At 42.5% G+C, this 16,617-nt stretch overlaps 1 protein-coding gene across 1 annotated transcript; it reads left to right on the top strand.

Moving 5' to 3' along the window:
• Positions 1 to 1,501: 1,501 nt before the first annotated feature.
• On the top strand, positions 1,502 to 10,928 carry reep2 (receptor accessory protein 2). Its single transcript, XM_017424042.3, has 8 exons — positions 1,502 to 1,895; positions 3,546 to 3,618; positions 6,129 to 6,205; positions 7,342 to 7,462; positions 7,554 to 7,667; positions 8,200 to 8,383; positions 8,778 to 8,947; positions 9,065 to 10,928. Exons 1-8 carry the CDS (start codon positions 1,864 to 1,866, stop codon positions 9,134 to 9,136), a joined length of 843 nt encoding a protein of 280 aa, XP_017279531.1. The 5' UTR covers positions 1,502 to 1,863; the 3' UTR covers positions 9,137 to 10,928.
• Positions 10,929 to 16,617: the final 5,689 nt, after the last annotated feature.

Below are 16,617 nucleotides of genomic sequence, written 5' to 3'. Positions count from 1 at the left end.
AATTGGCCCACGTTTAGAGGCTGTGGGCTGAATGTGCACAGACCTGAAACCAGATCAGACCAGGAAACCAGTTCCAGACCTGGGCGGGATTACAAAAAGGTGAGCCAGAGGGAAGGGGGTCTTTAGTAGGCGTCACTTTTCCATCAGCCCGTCCTGTGGGGGCTTTCATTCGTTATCAATGCCTGTTTGGAAACTGAATAATGCTACAAGATGTGAGGCTTCGGCTTTAAAACTTCATCCAGTAAACCAGGAAGATCATGCTGACTTGCGTTCAGTTTGGTATTATAGCTGTTTTATAACAATCTCTCGTGATAAATACAGTGGCTGCTCTGTTTTATTGCCCTTATTAGGGTGCTGTCGGCGCACAGAGAGGAACAAACAGACTATTTCAAAGCGAAAGCGACTAAACGACAACTGTGGCAGACCTTTTATAACATGTAATCAAACTACTTTTTATTAGATGCCATTAGTGGCATTTCTTCTAGTCAAAAACATGTTTTTATAAGTCAGAGTAAAAGTAAAGATATCTAAAATAAGCAAGGTTTCCACATTTGAGAGTATTAAAAAAGCTTAAGTGGTTGATTTAACATTTATTAGTTATGTTGGGTTTGTTTTGAGGTGTCCATAATTCAGTCCTTCCTCATCAAACATTTCATTTTCTCTCTATCCTCAACCAGCATTTCTCCTATTTCAATGTTACATTTTGTGTGTGAATGACTCTCAGCTACTACCACATCAACTTTTAGCTCAATATTTGTAAAATTGACTGAATTCCAGCCGTTGCATTGGCTACGGTTGATTAGCTTGAATTTTTTTGGCGCCAAAGGTTAATTTGTTGTAGATGTATTCAATGATTATTTCCTGAGAGTTTCATTAAAATAAGTCTTGTGGTTCATGAGATATTTTGCTAACAAAGTTGATTCTAGGACAATCTGTTGACTATCCGATAACTGTGTTGGGAATCAGTCTCGGCTACTATGACACAAAGTTTTAGGTCAAAATTGGGTGATTTATTTATGCTGTGGCAGGTCATTTTGATTTGGATTGATTCCAGAAGTGAATTCAAAAGTTAAAGCTGTGATAGCTGTCAAAATATGTGCTTTTTAAAATCTTTTGATTCGAATATTTATGCTTCTACATTAATTTTCTGCATTAAATGATTGACTGGGGGTCAATAACTCAAACTCATTAGGGTTTTTGTAAAAATTGTCTATAAAAACAACAAAAATTTAATAACAGCTAAATTCAGCAGAGTTCAGATTATCTCTGCACAGCTCATTTACATGTGAGTTTTCCATAAACTCTCTCCACCGCTCGATTTCCTCCCCAAAATGACTTTTGTGGACTCTCGTCCTCACAGCTTTGAGTCAGAAGAAGTAGTTTACCTTTTCTCTTCCTGGTTCTGTTTACATCCGGGGATTCTGCTACCGCGCTCGATATCTGCCGAGACTCTCCGAAATGAGCTCGGCAATGTTCGGGTGTAAACAATTCGACTCAGAGCCGTTAGAGACCGAAACACGACCCTGCCGATTTCGCTCATTTATTACAATTTACGCGGCAGACTTGTGGTGGCGAATGGTGGGTATTTAGTGGTTATTTTTTCTAAATCCCGGATGATACACATGCCCTACAGCTGAGCCTGTCCCTTTAAGAGCCCGCCTGTCCCGGAGCAGATTGCAGCAGCGGCTCCCCCCGCGGCTGCCCGCTCCCCCACCTGATAGCAGCGGCAGCAGCAGCCTCCCGGTTCGCATCGTGACACTCCGCGTCCTGGACGGGGGATGGAGGGCACCGAGCCCGCTCGCTAGCCAACTGGGTTTCCTCTCGCCACGGAAGAAAGAGGCTGTCAGTCGGCCGCCCAGCAACATGGTGTCCTGGATTATTTCGAGGGTAGTTGTGTGAGTATTTCGGGGGCCGGGGCTCCATTCATTTTGGTGTCTGGTGTTGTGACTAGCTGCACCGGCGTCCCTCTTATCAGCTTCCTGTCCGAAAACGGCTCCTCTTAGAAGTGGATGAAACACAGCGGGCAGGCTGTTAATTAGCCACCGAGTTCAAGCTGCTGCTCGCTTATTATTATTTTTTTAATTTTATTTAATTGTAACCGTTTGTTTCTGTTGAAATCGGGTGCGATGATGCAGCACAATCCAGCGCGTGCGTTAGCCGCTGGTAGCTAACGGCGCTTAATAATTAGCCCCAAAAATGACATACTTATTGTTTCAGGAGCTGTTACCGAGCGGCTCGTGTTGTTCCAAGCCAGCCTGCTTAGTATGCAAGCCTTGCTGCAGACGAGTAAACACAGGAATAAATAAATAAAAAAGAGCCGCCTGCCATGGTTCTATCTGAGCTGAAAGCTGCTCTGAAGACTGAGCCTTTCAGCAGGTTTGTGTTCATAACCTGTAATGGTTGAGCTCAATCTCACAGGAATGAATGAGTTAAACCCATCAGTTGTTGATGCATGGACGGTAAGGTGATCTCAGACCTCAGCTTCTTCCTTATCAACACTTGATTTCTGTGCTGCATTGTTGCCACCTTTCAAACAGACCCATCCAACACCAATGCTGGACATTTTGGTTGTTGATTTCTGATCTTAACCACCCATTGTGCATTTCTGAAGGCCTCGGGTGTGGAGGCGATGCTCAGAACCAAAAATAGACCTGGATTGCACAAGAATAACACACTTCAGACTGTCACTTTTCAGACGCCTTCCAAGGTGGATCCACTTCCCTGCGCCTCCCTCAGGTGGTCGTGCGTCTGCTGTGACTGGAGATGCATCACCAACTGCCCCAGGGCACCAAAGCGAACAATCGACGGTTCGCTCAGCTCCTTAAACCCGCAGCCGTGTCCTTCAGACGGGCACGTTATCCGCCGTTTAACTCAGATGAAGGAGAAAGGAACCAGCTCGGAGGTGAGGCTGGGATGTGGGCACAGACGGGGTCCTGACATCGGACGGCTGAGGGTGGTCCACCAGCCTGGACGTCTGCTTTGAGTCAGTGCGCAGCGCTGGGAGCCTTCTGCACACACGACTGAGCAGCTCTAAATAGGACACGAGATCTGAGCGATGCTCAGCTGGAAGCACGTTCCTGGTGTGATGCATATTTAAGCTGTAAGCTGACAGACGTTTACATATTTCCGCCTGTTGTCCTTTCGGTCCTGTCGTCACCACAGAGGCAAAGGATGCAGCCAAACATCAGCGAGCACGCACGGGTGACCCACCCCTGATGGACCTTTTTTTTTTTTTTTGTGTGTGTGTGTTTTTTTTTTTCCACTTCATCTCGCTACAGTCCTCCTGACGCCCTGATCTCATTCACCGTGTTTGTGTTGCTGATCGGACCGGCCTGTTCTGATGGGCCTCGCCCTGTTGTTGCGTTTTCTGCGGCGTCGTTGCTCCGCTCTGCGCGGTTAAACACACTGAACTCGTTAAAGTAAAAGTAGAACAGTCGTGCAGAATTTAGGTAAACTTGGAGGTGTGTGTGCGCCCAGAGGTCATGCCCTCTTACAGAATCATCTTGCACTGACCCGACCCGGGTGTCTCTGCTCTGTTTTTGCAGCCTCGCCTTTGGGACGCTCTACCCGGCGTACTCCTCATACAAGGCTGTCAAAACGAAGAACGTGAAGGAATATGTGAGTACCACCTCCGGTTATTGGTCTCCTTCTGTCTCACTCGCTCTTTAGCAGATTTTACTTTCAGCTGGTGTCCTCGATTTTGTGTAACATTTAAATTTTTACGGCCCACGCCGAGAGGGAACGCAGTAATAGATTTAAGACAGAAAAGGATGACATTGTTTTTGTTAGAGGCCATAAAAGAATTGGGATAACACTTCTGATTTAGACCTTGTCGATCAAAATATCAAACATGTTTTATAACAAAAAGTTTCTCCGAGGTGAAGCTGAAAGCACCGAGGGGATCAAGTAGGACACGGAAACGTTCCTGAAATGAGGTCACCGTGGTGCTGAAAGGATCCTGAAATGAAAAACACACACACGCACACACACTCGCCCTTGTTCCTGTGATGTTTTAAAAATGTATGAGCAATCTATTTTTAATTAAAACAATGTTTTCATAAAACGGAACGTTATTTTGATGACGTTCTTTCATCGTTAGGCTGCTTCCTGAAGACTTGTCATGTTGCGCTTTAGAAAATCCTCCGGATGTCCTTTTTTACATGTTAGTCTAGAATAATTGACAATTAACTGAGATTTGTTGGTGAAGGAAGAAACCTGATGACTTAAACCTGGGTCCAGCTGAGGGTTACAGTCTTCTGGACATTTCAGACTATTTTTTTCTTTTTTTTCTTTCTCACTCTTTTAAAGAGAGAACCTATATTTGAGGTGGGGTTCTGTGGAAAGGTTGTGAACAATGATCTTACCTGTTGCAGATAGCTCTTTGAACGACCTCAGTTTGGACAAATAGTTTCACTCTGACCTGATTGACGAGCTAACGGCTAGTCCAAGTGGGCCTAAAGCGAAAGTGGATTGCTGTTGTCTCAAAAGAACTTTAGCCTCCCATAAAAGTCATTGTTCTTTTTTTTATTATTATCTCAGCCAAGGAGGTTATGTTGTTGGCAGCGTCTGTCTGTCTGTCTCTTTACAAGATTACTTAAAAAGTTATGAACAGATTTTCGGCAGGTAAAAAGAGTCAAGATGAGCTCAGTGCAAAAAGTGTGAAAATATTGATCCTTTTTTATATTATTTTTAGTAAAAATGAGTCCATAAAGACACCACCTAGCAATGATTGTAACTAAAACGGCATATAATCTTCCTAATCTACCTTTAAATCAAAGTTGTCTAACAGGTATGTCTTCAGAAACGATCCTTTTTAATCTAATCTTTTTCATTTCTTTCCTTTAAAATTTACCATTTTTCTCTGCTGGGAAATCCCTTTGTGTAATGTTGCCTCATTGTGAAGCTTGGGGATTCCTCTTTTTTTTAATATATGTCTGGAAATCCAGTTAAGACCAATAAAAGCTGCGTTTTCAAACAGGCGCGCTCATAAATAATATGAGCTTGTTGCCAGGTCGGGTGATAAATCGCTAAATTCTGACAAACTACGAGTCAGCTTGAAGCTTTTCAGATGGAGAAGCTGAAAATAAAAATAATTAAAGATTGAAAAATTCCTCATTGTGACTCATTTTGCCTTCACGGGTCACGTTCTTCTGTCGGCCTATTTGGCACTTATTAGATGGATAAAATGAATAACAGTCAGGTTTATTTTTAAGAAAGTGTTTTTCATACATCAGTCGTGTGTGTGTGTGTGGTGGTGGGGAATGGATGCAGGGGGGAAAAATCTTGAAAGGTTGAGAACTAATCAGTGCAGAAGGTTTGATGGTCTGCAGATAAACACAGCATAAAACTGCCTAAAGTTATTTGTTTCAAATGTCCACCCTCTCGTTTCCAGTAATGTCTTTTTTTATGTATATAAGTGTTATTTTGGAGCACAGTCCCTCCCTGTACTGTGAGCCGTACAAAGTGAATATCAATATATTACCCCAAGTGCTAATGAATTAGCCGGTGTTGCTAGGGGAAACTAGCCGAAAAAGGCAGCGGTGCCTCCTTTTTTGTTTTTGGTGTAAATGGGGTTCCTCCTGTTTACCTCATCACTGCATCAATCGAGAGACGGAGAGAAGGAAGCCAGGAGGAGGAGGAGCGCTCTGGCCCTCAGCCTACATTTATTCTGGAGAACAGGCTCCTCCTGGCTGGTTACTATGGCAACCCTCCCTCTCCATCGCTGCTCGAGCAGAAGGCCACAGAAGGAGCGAGTGACGGGAGGAGGAGGAGGAGAGGGGGGTTTTGCCATTTTTAGAGCTTTCACTCTTTTTCTGCTATTTGACTCATTAAACGAGCCAAATGATTTGGTTTGATGTCTTCCTGTGTGTGTGTGTGAGAGACTTTAATTCATTAACGCTCAGTGCGTCTCTTACACTTCAGGGCTGATTTGATTCTTGTGTTCAGTACCAGAGATATAAACAACAACAAAACAAAGTGAAGTGAATGCTGCAGCTCTGTGTTGGTTGTGGACATGTTGTTTAGTCACATGTGATGGGGGCATGTGGATCATGTGCTATTTTTAATAACATTTGGTCTCTTTTTATTTTTTTTATTTTTATTTTTTTTCTCGCTCTTTTTCTCTGCAGGTGAAGTGGATGATGTACTGGATAGTATTTGCATTGTTTACGACAGCGGAAACGGCCACAGACTTGCTTCTGTCATGGTGAGTCAGGAGCTTCTCAAACGCACCGACGTGAAACTAGGACGGCTTGTTTCCAATAAATCTGGACATTAAGTGTGTGTGTGTGTGTGTGTGTGGTGCTGCATGCTCTTTCTGTTTTTGACTTTACAAAAAAAAAAAAAATCTCAATGCAAAGAGTTGACCCAAGTGAGGAGAAGCTTTGGCTTTTTCCCCCAGACGTCACTGTAAAGATAAGTTATTCAGGAAGCATCTGAACTTTGGAAAGAGCTCCTAAGATAAACGAGTAAAGCGAACATTTAAAAGACAAACGGGTTTTAAGTAGAAGAGACCGAGGCTGAAAGGGGAGTGGAGCGGAAACGGTAAGTAAATAAAACCCAGCTGATTGTCCTGACGTCTGGTGTTGTGGCACAGAAACTCCAGAACACCAGAAATGAAGTTCATCACTTTATTAAAGGACAGTCAGGAGGAGGGTTCGCTCCCATTCAGTTCTAGGATTTTATGGATCAGGAGATGGTAAAAAGCAGAGTCCACAGTGTCATTTTTAATCAAAAATGGAAAAAAACTGTAGAAAAACCCAGCACACCCCACGGCTCAACATGTTGTAGAACCTGATTTAGCAGCACTGAAGTCTTTTTGTATGATTTTATCTGTTTTGTCTCTCACGTGGTTGTGGGGGAATTTCGGCCCACTCTTCTTTACAATGTTGCTGGTCTTTAACAGCTCATTTTTATTTATTTTTTTTGCCAGGATCCATAAAACCCCATCGCTGAAATATGTTGTAATCAAATAATTCCCCATTCAGAACTTTACACTGGGCTGCAGTTAATTTTCTTTTTTATCTGAAAATGTATACTCTACAGTCAGAGCAGGGGAAAAAACAAAAAAAAACTACATTACTGTGATAAACGGTGTTCCTCTGAGTTGTGCTTCTGGTTGTTTTTAGCATTTGCTTTTGCTTGCTGCAGTCAAACCAATAAGAAACACCAGTCACAGTATTTTTTTTTTTATTTAAAAGTGGTCAGCACAGGAAATAAAATGGTAGTAAAATAAAACAAATATGTGTTCAAAAGATAAGGGTAGAAAATGATCTGTGATTATTGACCCCACCTGTCAGCTCCATTCTTCTTCATGTTGGATCTTTTCTTTTTCTTTCTCAGGTTTCCTTTTTACTTTGAGCTAAAGATCGCCTTCGTGATCTGGCTCCTGTCCCCGTACACCAAAGGCTCCAGCGTCCTCTACCGCAAGTTCGTCCACCCAACGCTGTCCAACAAAGAGAAGGTAGGACGGTTTGACGGCAGCTACAGGGGTGTCCAGGTCCGTGTGAATAGAATCACAGTTTTTTTTTTCCCGCTCTCTCGGCTGTCCTCAGGAAATTGATGAATACATCGCTCAGGCCAAAGACAGGAGTTATGAGACCATGATGAGGTTTGGGAAACGGGGTCTCAACCTGGCTGCTAACGCTGCCGTCACCGCAGCCACCAAGGTGAGCTGCGTGCTCCGCGACACAGCCGAATCTGAAGCCATGACGGCTGCGAACGCCTTCATCTTTATAAATGTGTTCCTGTTCGGACCGATCGCGTCCTGGATGCAGGTCGCTCGGTTGATATTCAAAAGTCCTGATTTGTAGCCAGAACTGTTCATTAATAAGCCTTTTAATTGGTATTTCTGGCCAATATATTACTATGAATAAAATACGAAGGGTAATAAATAATAAAGTTTAGTGCTTTTATGTTGTTTTCAGTAAATATAGATTCAGAGCAAAGTAAAAGCCGTAGAGCTTCACTCTGCTTCTCTGGGTCACTGTAGAAGTGATGCTTTACGTCATGATGGAGGGTGAGGAGGAAGAGCTGCTTCTTTACAGAACCTTGGATGCATTTTATGGTTAAACGTAGGAAATAAAGAGTATTGTCCTCCGTATGTGGGTAAATTTCCATCTTTTCTTGACCAGCAGAAGAGCAGGTCTTTTTTTGTGCCGCCTCATGTCAGATGTTTCTGCTTGTTGCTGTGGCGTTCAGGGGCAGGGCGTACTGTCGGACAAGCTGCGGAGCTTCAGCATGCAGGATCTGACTCTCATCAACACGGAGGACGAGCTGGACCTGCACACGTCGGACGTTCGCATGAGGCGAGACCCCCCGGACGAGATGACGAGCTCGGGGGCCAGCACGCTGCCCCGGGCAAAGAGCGTCACCATGCGGCAGAGTAAGGCCACGCCATGTCAGAAACCGTGTCAGAAATGAGTTTTTATAGTTAGAAATCTTATTTTTGTCTTAGTTTTAGTCCTAAATTTTCAAATTTGTGCCAAAAATGTTTCATTCTTCTTCTCATCTGGCCACATGCAGCACGGTCGAGCGGAGAGAAGCACAGCTGACAGTTTAGTTTGTTTTTAGGCAAAAAAACCCAAAACCCTTCCAGCTTCACCACAGAAACAAAGCTGATTGTTTTCAGACTACGTGACGCAGCACGAGTCTGACAGAGTCTTTGATTAGACTCGGTGAGGTAGACTTATTCGGTAGTTTGGTTGCGATGAAAGGCAGGAATCTAAACATTCGGAGACGTGAGCCTGGCTTTGACCTCCTGTTGTCGGCTCCCGCAGCGCGCTCCGTGGCAGCTGTGGCCCTGGTGGACGACGCCTCGTCCCAGCACAGCTCGGACCAGTCGGACACGAGGACCGAACACTCGGACGACGACCTGGGGGACAAAGCGCCCAAACGCAGCACCAGCACCGCCAAGACGGCAAAGAAACCTGCAGCTGCGAAGACGGAGGTGAATATCTGCACCAAAAAGTTCACGTTTAACTTGGCCTCCAACACGACACTTTTATTTTTCTTTATCCATCTTGACAACCAGCCGTTGATTCTTATCTGTTCATTTCTCTGCTAGACCCAAGCCAAGACAGTAAAGAAGCCTGCAAAGAAAAAGACCACCTCTAATAACGCAGAGACGCCTCCCTGAGTCCTGCTGCACTCACAGCCCGTGATTTCCTCCTCCTCCTCCTCCTCCTCCTCGTCCTCTTCCTCTTCAGTCTCCATGCGAACACACACGCTGTGTACATAAGGCGCGGATCAGTCGCTCCTGCTGGTTTTAGAGCAAAGTGCAGTTTTTTTTCGGTGATAAGCGATCCTGAAAGTTTGCCTCCTTGTTGCGTAATTTGTCTGACTCTTTACACTCAGTTAACCTGAGAGGTAGCTGCTGGGAGCGAGGCGGGTGCCCAAATTCTTATTTTATAAACTGAAAAAGGTCAGAAATGTTCTTCAGGTGACCCGAAGAGACAGAAAACAGCTCCCAACTCCTCAGTTAAGTTTCAGATTCTCTCTCTGTTGCCAGTTCAGATATTTTAGATCGAGGCTCTTTGTTTGTAGTGTAATATGATTTATTAACGGAGTTCCCTAACTTTGGGGTAACTTCTAGGCAGTAGATGCACAGTATTTGTCTGGTCGCTGATACTTTGACTGAACTAGTCCGTGGTAAGTCTTGATTTGTAGAACAGTAGATTTTTTATCAGTGCAAAAAAGAGATAGGCTTTTAATATTCTCACTCAAGTGTAGCTAGGTTTACTAGACTATTTGAATAGCTTTATAGTTATCTCTCCTCCTTTTGTCCCGTTTTACGATAGTATTAGTGTCTTGCACTGTTTCTTTGTGTAAGAATCAAAGTTTTAGCTTCTCTTCAGTCGATGTTCCTGTCGCTCTGAGTGAATCTGGCTCTGCTACGTTCAGGTCCCGCTTAGACAATTATTTTTAAGCTTGTCCAGGAGCTGGAGTGGTCCGTTTAGTGTCGGCCATGTTTTCCTTCATTTAGACCCACTCCCGGGTTGTATTTATTTACCGCACTTCTGCTTTCTGTCTGTCTTTTTTTTTAATATTTGTGCCAGGTATGAATAATTAAAGGTAAGCTGTCGGTGATGGAGGCGACGCCTCTGTGATGGCCGTTGGTCCTTGTTTGTTCAGTTTTCTAAAGTTTAAACAAAAAAACAAAAGAAAATCTGCACTTTCTTCTCTTCACGCCCAGATGTGCGGCGACACATTTCTACATCTTTGCGAAACACAAAAAGACAAACCTCAGCTGACCTTGAGGAAGTCTTTTCTGTGGCTCTGATTGGTTCCTTCAGGGTTCTGTGAAGCGTGAGGCTCATCTGTACCAGTTTGAACCAGCAGGGGGAGACAAACTCCACTTTAAAGTGGTGGATAAACAACAGAAAACCACGTCAGCGCAATATAAATAGTGTAGAAACACCTTAAATTGACTCGCCTTATTAATTGTCAGGGTTTGGACGTTAAGTTTTATTCTCATGTCTTTCTCTTTTGGCCTTGACAAATCATCGGTTCTGAGAGCAGAGGATCTGCAGGCTGCAGCAAAACGAACGTTATGAATCTGTTGCTTTTCGAGACGTTTGAGCTCCTTCGTCACAGAGGTGGAGGATCTGTAGCTCCCGAGTCAGTGCGTGTACATTAACAGCCTGCTGTGTTCTCCAGAACGCCTTTTTATTTTGTCTTAATTTGTTTCTCTGAAAAGTTTACAAAGTTTCATCAGATTAGAAATAGCTCTACAGTTTTATCCTGCGCCATATTTATTGTCGATTACTTTGTGTTTCTGTTCAGTATTGCAAACAAACATGGATGTAAATTTGTATATTGTTTGTGCCACTTCTTTTTAGCTTCATGGAAAAAGGACAGCGGCGTGTGTCTGCTGGCGCCGTACTATCAGTCAAGAAATTGCTACTAATAAAGGAAATGAAATATTTGTTCTGTTGAAACCCTCTTATTTCAGCGACGCCTTCTGACTGCCTCTTCATGTTGTCCAGGAACATCTGAAGGCTCCAACATTAATCTGCAGGGATGTGAATGAAAGACGAGCCAGGGCGGCATTTAATCATCACCAAAATCCCAGTTTTAAGACTTCTCTCTTCCTTTCTGACATTTAACTTTATTACCCATTAAACTTACATTATAATGTGACTTTTCTTTTTACTCAGGGAGGAAACAAAACAAATCACAAAGTACATCAGAGATACTGACTCAACTCTTGCATTTATTTATTTATTTTCTTTCTTGGTTAAACTCTACAGAAAAGATTCAGATTTTAAAAGTTTTCTCCATGTTTCAGAGCAACGAACAGCAAATAAAAGATGAATGATGCTGGACTTTCAGCTTTTGCAACAATGACATGTTAATTCAAACTTTTTTTTGCTGTATTAAACTCTCATTCTGTTTTTAAATTAAACAGTAAAGTTCTGCTAATATTAGTTCAGGAGGTGGGAGCATGGCAGCAGCCATGCCGGTCCTCGTTGTGGTAGCTAACATGTTTTTATTTAATTAGGAACAGCTTAAAACTGTGCAAAATAACACAAAGACTAATACAAAAGCAGAAAATACCCTAAATGTACTTATCTGTTTGAGAAGAAGTAAAATCATTCTTAATTCTCCCCCCAATATGTAGCTGATATTAAATTTTCTCTCACAGTCACTTAGTATGTATCAGTATTATATAATTATAAGCACAATATAGTATTTGTATAAATGTTCACAATTTCTATACAAGGAATACATATAAACTAAATAGTATGTTCAATACAATATATAACTATATTCACACCCCCTTAAATGTAAAAGAATGCATAAATATGGTTTGAACTCTCATATAGTCGCATCCTTCAACTTGAAGAAATAATAATAATAGCCATTATGTATCAGATATATAATTACCAATACACTTGTCCTTTTGTATGGATTTAAATCCTATTTAATATACAAAATCAGATTAAATACTCCATTATTGTGTTAATCCCCTGTACTTTGTGAAGATCGTGGTTTTGTTTTTTCAAAAAGATGAAAATTATGACTTAGCATAGTATTGTTATGAGATCGCATAATTATGGTATGTTAAGTCATACTTTTGGGATTGTATCTTGTATTTATATCTAAGGATGTTTTTTTTCAGTGGTGAAAATGGGCTTCCATAGTACAGAAAATAACAGCAGAAACCTTTTATACGTTTAAGCAAATTCTAGCATTAGCATTGCAACGCAGCTAGTAATAACTAATGACATATAGGTAATTATATTAGAATAAATGTAATTGGTAACAGCACTGTAACTAGGCGGAAGTATTAGTTCATAACTCTCATGACCCTTAATTTGTTTCAAAAGTAAGACAATGACTTGTTAGATTGTTTATACCTTTTTTTTTTAATAGATTATTATCTTGTGGAAACCGTTTAGGCAGATAATTCTGGTAAAGCGTGTCATTTATTTCCACTATTTGTACTACAGAATCCCATTAATATCGACAATTAACTTCCACTTGGCAATTACTTAAAATGACTTCCTGTAAGAAGTGTTAGAAACCCTGGTGGATGTGGACTAAAGCAGCGTGAGTCTTTTATTGGTTGAACATCTAATAACCAGATAAATTTAACTCCTGCGCATGTCTGCTGACGTCAGCTGGCCCTCAGCCACGGGTGCAGTACTGCTCCTCACCACTTGGTGGAGCTCTCTGACCAACCAAGAACGAGAAGCCAGGAGGAGCGAGGTTTGTCTCTGCATGTAGAAATATGAGATTTATGAACAAGTTCGAGCTAAACAAGGCGGACCGCCTTGTGCGCAACATTCATTTGATACTTGTTTTAATTAACAAAAAGAAAAAAGGGGGAGAATAAGAGAATCCGAGCTTTGCTGTTCTGGACTGATCACTAAAATTAAAATTGAGTCCAAATTATTTTTAAAAAAATAAACTTTTTTATAAACCTCTTTTTTTCTTCCAGCTTCACCAAAACAAATAAGTTGATGTTTTTCAACTCGAACACGGCCTCTCGGAGACTACTGGGTTATTTCTCCAGAGATGTGTGAGCAGGCCACTCTTCCTTTTTACACTTTACCTCTGAGAAATACAGTTTTCGACAGCTTATGCAACATGTCAGCTAAACCAGGGAGACATTTCGGTGTGTGAATGCGCACATGTGTTGTTTCAGGACATACAGTATAAGTGATTTTATTTTATTTTATTTTTAAGGCTGAAGGCGTTGGCAGAGGGGATGAGGAGCAGGGTCACCGTGTCACGACCTATCTGTCGGATTGTGCGAGGTGGTCCGTGTTGTGTTTACACACGCTCCTGTATTCATGCCCAAGCCTTGCTGAATCACTTGTGTGCAGGTTTCTGTCTCACATCCTGACGAAGTGTTGCCCTCAGAAACATGAGCGTGAGAGGTGAATAATAGGTTGTCTGGAGCGGGGTCAAACATGAAATTGCAAGATGTTAATAGACATGGTTGAGATGTTGTTTCCTTTAAACTTCTTTATGCGCTGGTTGTGGTCAAAGGTGACAATGCTTTAGCACCATGTCTGTTTGTCTGTTTGTCTGTAGCGTTAGCAAAAAATCCCAAGAACCAGCAGACGGATACTAATGAAACTTTCAGGAAGTAAATACTAGATGTTCATCTTCAGCTGATCAACTTTTGGAGGCAGTTCAATTCAAGATGGCTACCTCAGCAACTCGACCTTAGTCCACAGAAGAATGGCTGTAGCTCGGGTAATTTTACAGATATTGAGCTCAAATTCGGTGTGGTAGTAGCTGAGAGTTATCGCCAACACAGACGCTAATGGATCATGCAGGCTCTTACAGTATTGCATGAGATTAGATACTTACTGTGCATCCTTTACAAGGTTGGACTGACATGTATATATATTTTTGTCTCAGTCTAAAACTCTGGCACGTAAGGTGGAGGGTGATATGCATTCCTTCAAGGAATGCCGAGGCTTTAATGTTTGCTTTTTGTCTCATAAGCAGAGATCTTGCACTCCATTTTCCTCTGTTTTCAAGGCTTACTCGTGCGCTTGATGAACAATTTGTTGCTTTTCTCAGCTGTCGCTCCCCGACAAAGAGAGTTGTTGAAGTGCGTTCCTGACAATGTGGTCGACGCGCACACAGAATCAGCCACTGCCTTTCAAGCTGAACACCGTTCCTACCTGCTTCTACCTTTGTAGAGCTCGTGTTTGCTTTCTCTGTTTCCTGTTCCTGCTCTCGTTATCGCCTCTCATCTATTTTATCTATTTCCATCTTCGTTTCTTCTGCGGCAAAGTGATAGAGAGGATTGCAGGTCTCCATAGCAACACGTTTGTGTGTGTGTGTTAGGAGATTGTGTGTGTTTGTGTGTGTGTGTGAGCAGCCTCTTGTCCGAGACACAATGTGGTAATTACTAGAGCTTACCTTGGCTCTAATTAAGCGTCGCCGTGGTAATTGGAATGGTCAAGTGAGCAGGACGATTGGCTCACCTTCCTGCATCATCCGGCACCCCTCTCCTCCACCATCCCTCTCTTCCTCTCACAACTTTGCTCCTTCTTCTCTCCTCCCTCCTCTCCTTTGCTCCTCGTCGTCCTCATTCCTTCCTCTCAGCCTCCTCGCTCCCAGTTTAACACCAGGACCATTGTGCTCCTCTCTCTGTGACTTTTTGATGTTTTCCCTTTTTTGGGGATGGAAGCGTTGCTGAAAGACTTTGGCACCTGAAAGTGCTCCACCCGATTGGGCAGACTGTCAGCTGGCTGCCAACCAGAGGTGGAGAATCTGACCTTCAGAAATCCTCCAGGAAACTACAGCAGCATCTGAGTAACTAACCTGGAAATGTTCGCAGACATGCAGATGGCTCGGAAGGCCATGATAAACCAAAATATGTTTTCTTAAAGGGATATTTCAGATCTTTTGCAGTGGGGCTCTTAGATTCTAATCAATTAATATCTTACCTGTTGTAGTCTATTGCCTATAAAATGTATTCATCCCTTGGATGTTTTATTGTTTTATTGCTGTCATAAATCATAAAACCATCATGGGCAATGGGCCTTTTTGACAAAATATATAAAAATGTCTTCAGTGTCAAAGTGAAATCAAATTTCTGCAGAGTAATACTATTTAAATACAAATTTGTAATGTGAAATAAGTGAGTGCATAAATATTAACCCCCTTTAAAGTGTATTTTAGTTCAACTCAGAGAAAAGATTATTTAAAGTACAAGTCAGAGGATGGATACAAAAGGATTTCCAAGGCCCTAAACATCCCCAGGAGTTCTGTTAAATGCATCATCAAGAGATGGAAGGACTATGAGACATGTGTAAATCTACCAACAGCAGGCCGTCCTCACACACTGAGTGACCGTGAAGAAGGAGAATAGTGAGAGAGACCACCAAGACACCTGTGAGCTCTCTGAAGGAGTCCCAAGCTTCAGCAGGTGAGATGGGAGAGACTGTACATATAACATCTGTTCCCCAGGTTCTTCACCGGTCTGAGCTTTATGGGAGAGTGACAAAAGAATGTCCTTGTTGAAGAAAACTCATTAAATCTTGACTAAGGCTGGCTGCTGAGAAGCACTTAACCAAAGAGTCTTCCACATGATGTTCAGCAGACTTTAGAATCACGGGTCAGATTTTAATGACACCTTCAGAAACCATTGGATGTCGAACTGGTAGGAGACTCTGGGGAAGACCCAGGACACCCTGATGTCTCTCAGCTGGCCTGAGAACGCCGTGGAACCCTCCTGGAGGAGCTGGAAGAGGTGGCTGTGGAAAGAGATGCCTGGACCGCCCTCTGGCAGACAATGGATGGATGGATGGATGGATGGATGGATGGATGGATGGATGGATGGATGGATGGATGGATGGATGGATGGATGGAAAATGGCAAATTCAAAATGGCAGCCAGTGCTGATCAACCTCAGCCGACACCAAAATAGTTATAATTCATTGAAGTTGTACAGATATTGCGATAAAGCACACCATAACACATACACCGAATGTGAGATCTCGCACACAGTTATTTTCAAAGTTTTACCAAAATAACTATAACTTTGTCATTTCTAAACGAAGCATCTAAAACTCTGGCGTGAAAGCCATCGGGCAAGTTGCCTTCCTTCAGCGAGGAAGGCCTTTAATCCATAATCGATTAAGCATCACTACTAGATTTTTGTGGTTTTCTGCTCTTCAGAAAGACATTTTTCTGAATGAGCCTTTTAAAAAAGCAGAGTTAGACCTCCCCATGTCTGTCCTCCCCTCCTCACCACCTTCCGACCCTCCAGCAAAGAGCTAAAGACTGCCAAAGTGTCTGCTATTTGCTACTTATCACCCACTTTTTTCCCCCTATTTCATCCCCTCTGTGGGGTTTCAAATTCCCCTCATCTTTCTTGTGTTCTGGGCTCATGAAAAGAAATCCATCTGCCCTTTAGGGGGAAGAGTAAAAAATAGTCCTGCAGCTCAAATCAGACAGAAAAATGGATCGAGGTCTTTAGGAACAAAGGAGAGGGGAAAAAAAAGGTGAAAAGTGGAAACTAAAGCGTTCAGAGGAGCACCGAGGTGGAGATGCATGGAAACACTCAGCAAGAGGGAAAGAGTTATGAATAGATGTTTGAAACGAGGAAAGCAAAACGACAGAGATGGTTTATAAGACTGGAAAGTG

The sequence above is a fragment of the Kryptolebias marmoratus genome, linkage group LG9, assembly GCF_001649575.2.
Source record: "Kryptolebias marmoratus isolate JLee-2015 linkage group LG9, ASM164957v2, whole genome shotgun sequence".
Classification (NCBI taxonomy): Eukaryota; Metazoa; Chordata; class Actinopteri; order Cyprinodontiformes; family Rivulidae; genus Kryptolebias; species Kryptolebias marmoratus.
The sequence above is the reverse complement of the archived record's forward strand: the minus strand, read 5'-3'. Positions and strand labels throughout refer to the sequence as shown.